The 6,000-nt window shown below is 56.1% G+C and overlaps 1 protein-coding gene across 1 annotated transcript in view; it reads left to right on the top strand.

Annotated features, from left to right (window-relative positions):
- The first annotated feature begins 1,298 nt into the window (after positions 1–1,298).
- The window catches only part of PODXL (podocalyxin like), a 49,987-nt gene continuing 45,285 nt past the window's right edge, over positions 1,299–6,000 (top strand). The window contains exon 1 of the mRNA XM_070369930.1: positions 1,299–2,163. Within this exon, the coding sequence (XP_070226031.1) occupies positions 1,299–2,163 (865 nt within the window). The remainder of the gene's footprint in view (positions 2,164–6,000) is intronic.

Here is a 6,000-nt window from a genome sequence, read left to right as displayed (position 1 = left end):
TATAAGGGGAACAGTACTAAAAAATATCAAAGATAGTCACAGCTCCCCCCCCCCCACAGTATTTATAGGGAACACACTCTGTCTTTCGCATATGCGGCATGGAAAACGGGGCCAGAATGATCCTGCAGAAACTTCCTGAAGAAAACAGGCAGGTCAGCCATTCCCAAGCCCAGCCTGCTGCCGCAAAAAACCCTAGCCAGAGTGCCCCCGCTTCCTTCTCTGCTTCAAAGATCCCGTGCCTTTAGGGCAGCGTATGCGTGTAGCCCCCTCGAGGGGCTAGAGGAGTCCACTGGGCTGGGTCCTGGCACGGGGCTGGGCTCTGGGGACACCCCTTCTTTCCCACCCCGGACCCATCTGGCAGAAAGACTCCATTTATCAACCCAGAAGTCGCTTGAACCAAATCCTAGCGCACCCCCCCCCCCACCCCCTAGTTAATCATCTTTCCCTTTCTGGGTCTGCTTCCCCTCCCCCCAACCCCAGCCCCGGAGCCACCCCTGAGCATCCTCCGCAGGGGATTCCAGGATCTGCATCATTCAAGCAGCTTTTGTTCTTTCACCGGGTTTACTCGGTTTATGGAATTCAATTCCCACCCCTACCCCAGGTCTGCAAATTTCTCCTTCCAGTACTGGGAGAGGGGCCTCTTCATTCCCGCAGACTGTCTGTGTTCCCGGCCCTGTGCTAAGCATTTTATCTTAGATAAGTTTCATAGCAACCCTCTGGACTAGGTACTGTTATCCCTGTTTTACAGATGGAAAGAGCTGAGGTACACGGAATAACGTGCCCAGGGTTTTCCAGCTAATAGATGGGCATAGCTAGGTTTTGAGGTCAAGTCGGTTTTAAATCGAAGCCCTAAATTTTCATTGTTTTTCTTGATATAGCAAGAGTAAGAACAATAGTAATACTGAGCAATTGCTATATGCCAGGCACTGCGCAAAGTATTTCCTCCAAACTACTTTCAGAAGCAGGTCTGATAGTTACCAGTTCTGTGATCTTCAGATCACTGAAAAAGCCTCTTTTTCAGTCAATTCCATACCTACAAAACGAAGCTAAAAACATCGCTGTTGCGAAGAATAAATGACTTAATATATGCAAAGCCCTTAGAACACCAAGTGGCACATATGATTAATCCTTCAATATTTTCTCTTGTTTTTTGTTTGGTTTTGCATGTCTTTTCCCATCACCTCCATTCACAAGTGAGGTCGGTTTAGAAAAGCTGAACAACTAATTAGTCCAGATTGCTGGGTGCAGACCCTATGGTGCAAACCCTATAGCGCAGACCTGCTCATAAATCGTGCGCGATGCGGGCCCGCCCGCAAGTGAGTTGCACCTGGCAGGTGGGAGACGCGGTCCTCAGGCTTTGCAACAAAACGCGCTGCAGCCGGGAAGCCTGGAGCGCTCCGTGGAGAACACACAGCCTTGGGGGCCTTCTAGCTCTGGATCTGGGCGAATTGGAACTCGGCAGTGTTGAGGAGGAGGGGGGCGGTCCCGCCAGACTCGCCTCAAAAGTATCGCGGGAGACACCTGCGCTCCAGGGCGGGCAGGGGGCGGTCTGGTGCCGGGAATCTTCCCCGCTACCGTGCCTCCCGGCGCTCACGCTCACATCCCCCCATCCCCTCTGCCCCGAGCAGGGGCCGCCCGCCAGGAGCCTGGAGCCGGGAGCCCGGAGCCCGGAGCCGGGAGCCGGGAGCCGGCCGCGCTCCCCCGCCCGCCGCGCGCCAGGGCGGAGTTTCCTCCTCGGCTCATTGTTCTCCGCCCAGCGCCGCCCCGCCCGCGCGCTCCTGGGGAAGGGGAGGGGAGGGGGCGGGGGCCGGCGCGGACGGGACCGGAGTCGCCGCAGCCGCCGGCCGGGCCGCAGCCGCGCAGACACCGCCCGCGACGCAGCCGCCTGCCGCTTCTCTGCCGCCTGGCTCGGCGCCTCGGCCGGCTCTGCCGCAGCGGCCGCGAGGAGGGGCCACCGGAGCGCGACTCGGGACGCTCGGGCCACCGCCTGGCCGTCGCAGCCACCGCCAGGCCTCCCGGAGAGGCGTCCAGACGCTCCCGCCGCCCGGACCCTTGGCCAAGTCCGCAGCCACCTGCTCCGCGCCCGCGCCCAGGACACGATGCGCTCTGCGCTGTTGCTCTCGGCGTTTTTGCTGCCGCTGCCGCTGGTGCTCTCCGTTGATGGTGAGTGATGGTGGCTGGGCTCCGCCGGGACTCCCCTTGTGCCGGTGCGCCCCCGGCCGGGCCCGCTGCTGGGAAACCAGCCCTGCCTCGTGGCGGGACCCGGGAGCAGCCCCTGCGCCCACTACTACCCGGGGCCACACGCGGAGCCCTGACCTTGCACCAGCCAGGCCCCTCCCCACCCCCGGAGAACGCCGCAGGTACTGGGATCCTGCGAGCGTGGGTCGTCCGGATCTCCACGTGGGTGGAGTTGCGATGGGTTCTGTTCGGGCAAACAGGGGCTCTCCGGCGCTGAGTGGGCTCGCTGTCCTAGAGTCGGGACTTGGGGCACCGCGAGCCTCCACGCTTTCACTGGACCCCCAGCGTCTGATCACTTTTTTCTCTCCGCGTTGGAGCGGTAAGGGACGGTATTGTGTCGTCGTTAATTCCAGGCAGAGCGGCAGGCTGGGAGCTTATGAGGAAGTCCCCGAAGCAGGTGACAAACCTCCAGTAACGGCCCTCGAGGCCATGTGTTTCGCGTTCTGCTGAGTGAATGTGGTCACTCAGCTCACTTGAACCTGTGCTGAGGCAGGTGGAAAGGGGGAGGGAATAAGTGGATTCTCCACAATCCCAGACTCACCTGAGTGCGGCCCCTGCCTCCAGGGCACCGAGGGAACAACTCCCTTCTCTGTGCACGGCCAGGAAGGTAAGAGTTCCTCCCAGCCCTTTGTAGAGAAAAGAATTTCTCTCTCATGAAACCAGCCTGGACTGTGCCATAGACACATCTCCCATATTTCTTCTAAAGGTGAAAATCTGGTGGGACAGGTACTGTCCCAGAGTCCCTAGGAACAGCTAGGAGTCTCAGCCCCAGGAGAGAGAAGCATTTCTTTCTTGCCCACCCGAGCAGGTGTCTGCAGGGAGAAAGAGCCCTGTTTCCATTCTAGAGTCAGGAGGGCTGTGGTGACAGTTGAGACAGAGAGGGGACCTTGCTCTTCTTGGTAGGTGCTGCCTTCGGGACTAAAGTCTTAGGGGAAGGGTGGGGTGGCATGGAAGTGCAGTCTGTTTTCTTCGTCAGAGGGAACTTTGCTCATGGCAAGGGGCAGGCTCTCAAGGAGCAAGTAGGTTTGGGCATCCTCCAGGGAGCGGCCCTGAGACTCCACAGCCTGGCCTGAAAGGGGTGAGTGGGTGAAGAGGTGACGCCTGCAGGAGGGATTCCAGTGTGAGGAGCACTGCAGATTTGCACAACCTGCAGGGCTGAGCAGATGCAGGAGTGGGGCGTCTCTTCTCAGTCCTGCTCTCAGGCAAATGGACCTCAGTGTGGACCCGTTCTGCCAGGAGCCTCTTAGCACCATCCAGAAGGGAGATGGGCTGTGTTAGGAAGGCTGGGGTAGTTCCCAGTGCCTCTGAGCTTCAGGAGCTGAGCTTGAAGGAGAAGGTGGAGGCTGTGGGATGAGACCCCTGCTCCTCTGTCCTCAGAGGTCACTCTGTCTGGAGCCACCCATAAAATGCAAAGAGCTCCAAGCCCCACTCCTTGTTGGCTTCGAGGCTGGGACTCTTTTCCTTGGCACCTGTGCACTGCCCAGAAACCCTGTCTCTTCCAAGAAGCCCTCTTCAAGCCTAGCATGGGGCATGGAGTATGGTAGGAGCTCCATCTGTGGTAAAGAAAAGAGGAACCATAACCCTGCTTCCTCTGCCACCAGCAAATCACTTGGACTTTCTGAGCCCAGGTGTCCGGTTCCTAAAATGCTACTATTGTATGTAGTGATAACGGGAAGTGTGTTGAAGAGTGTTAGCTGGCAAGGGAATATCACTATTAACATTATTATTTGCTATTTTGAGACCAGAGAAGGCTGAAGGGTGCAGGCTGTGGCAGAGTTGGGAAGATCCCCTGGAGAAGGGAATGGCAACCCACTCCAGTATTCTTGCCTGGAGAGTCCCATGGACAGAGAGAGTAGCCTGGCGGGCTATAGTCCATGGGGTCGCAAAGCGTTGGACGTGACTGAGCATACCATAGGGACCCAGTAAGGACGGCTTCATCTCTGCTCTTCTGAAGGTATGGCTGGCTGAGTTGCAGTCATCTGGGAGGGTGAACCCCCAAACTGCTGGAATCCTGTGATTTAGTTCTAAGCAAGGTTTCAAGTAGAACAAACGAATTATATCCGACAGGGCCCTGGGATCTTACCTTCTATTGTAGCTGGGTCACACAGCGTCAGCAGCATCCAGCCCGGTGCCGACAACCCATTTAGACCCCTTTCTGGTTTGATATCCACTTGGTTGAACCATATGGCAAATTGTACCTCTAAACCTGTTTCCATATCTGTAAGACAGAATGAAAGAGCAGGGGAACATCTAGTGTCACTGTGACATTTCTGGGCTTTTGCCTAAAGGACAGGTTGACTGAGCACTGTCTTAAGGGTCTGATTGTGTCATTCGATGGATGAATCTTAGGCAAGGGAAAGGCAGCTAGAGGTGGTTGAAAACACTCGAACTTTGGATCAGACAGACTTACATGACTGAAGACCAGATAGTGAACCTCTTTGAGTCTGTAAAAAATGACAACAAATCTCCATCTTGCAGGTTGTTCTGAAAATGAGAGATAACATATTAATGAGTTTGCCGTTGTGCCCAACTCACCATCAGAACTCAAAAAATCCTGGCTTTTATGGTTAATAAGCCATACGCGCTCTTCCCCCAGCATCAAGATTCTGCTAATGTCTGTGTCAATTGCTAAGCAGTAACAAAAAACTGAAGCTTAAAGTGCCACATGTTGGTGGAAAGGGTGGCATATGTGGAGAAGTGGCAGGATTTGGGAAGGGGTGATTTGGGCAAAGTGAGGCAGGGGTTATGCAGGGATTTTATTTTATTTTTTAATTAATTTTTTGGCCACCCCATGCAACATGCGGGACTTTAGTTCCCTGACCTGGGATTAAACCAGTGCTCCCTGCATTGGGAGCACAGAGTCTTAACCACTGGACCACCAGGGAAGTCCTAGACAGGGATTTTAAAATAAAAGGATCAGCAGGGGGTGAGAGATCCTTCCTAGGGTGGCCTGAGGCAGAATGAATTGCAGGGTGTAGCGAAGACGTGGATCAGAAGCTGGGGATATGATGGGGGCTTCTTGAGCTGAGGGAGTCAATGAGCTGCAGGGAGGCTTTGGGGAGGAGGTGAACTTTCAGAGCCCAGAAAGAACATTCCATGGGGTGGGGCTGGGGACAGCGGGTGTTCCAGTGAGGTGCTGTTTGGGCTTTGAGGCAGGAGTGAGCTAGACAAAGAGGGGGCGGTACTGGGAGGAGACTGGTTCCAGCAGGCTGAGAGGGAGGTGCGGATGGGCTGGGGAGGTTGAGGAAAGACTCCCGGAGACACCAGGTGGCTGCTTGGCCAGAGCTGCAGGGTGTGGCCATCAGGGAGGGAGGGCCCTCTGGGGGTCGCCCAGGACCTAGAGAAGCCAGGGCACAGAGGTGGGGGGAGAGGCAGCTCCCTGCCTTTGCTTTTTTTCTCAAAATTTGGAGGGAGAGGAAGGGGTCCTGCTGAGTAGGGTTTTGATATCTCTGCCCCCGCTTTGGAAGCCCAGAAAGGATGGGAATTCCACCTGGGGTGAATCCCCCTGGGTGGGGAGGGTTGGAGCATTAACCCCGTCCATCCTTCTGGTATCACCTCTGCCGAGCTTTCCTAGAGGGAACCCAGTCCTGTTCCAGGGTCTGTGAGGGCGTCTCCTCCACCACTCAGGGAGCCCCTCAGGGCAGAGCCGGTAGCACATTCATCTGTCCTCCAGGGCCCAGCGCAGCACCGGGCACTAAGCTCAGGAAATGTTATCTGGACTGGGAAACTTGAGGGGAACTGGCCCCAGCCCCTGGCTTTTCA

The sequence above is a fragment of the Bos mutus genome, chromosome 4 (genome assembly GCF_027580195.1).
Source record: "Bos mutus isolate GX-2022 chromosome 4, NWIPB_WYAK_1.1, whole genome shotgun sequence".
Taxonomy (NCBI): domain Eukaryota; kingdom Metazoa; phylum Chordata; class Mammalia; order Artiodactyla; family Bovidae; genus Bos; species Bos mutus.
This window is presented reverse-complemented; position numbering and strand designations above follow the sequence as displayed.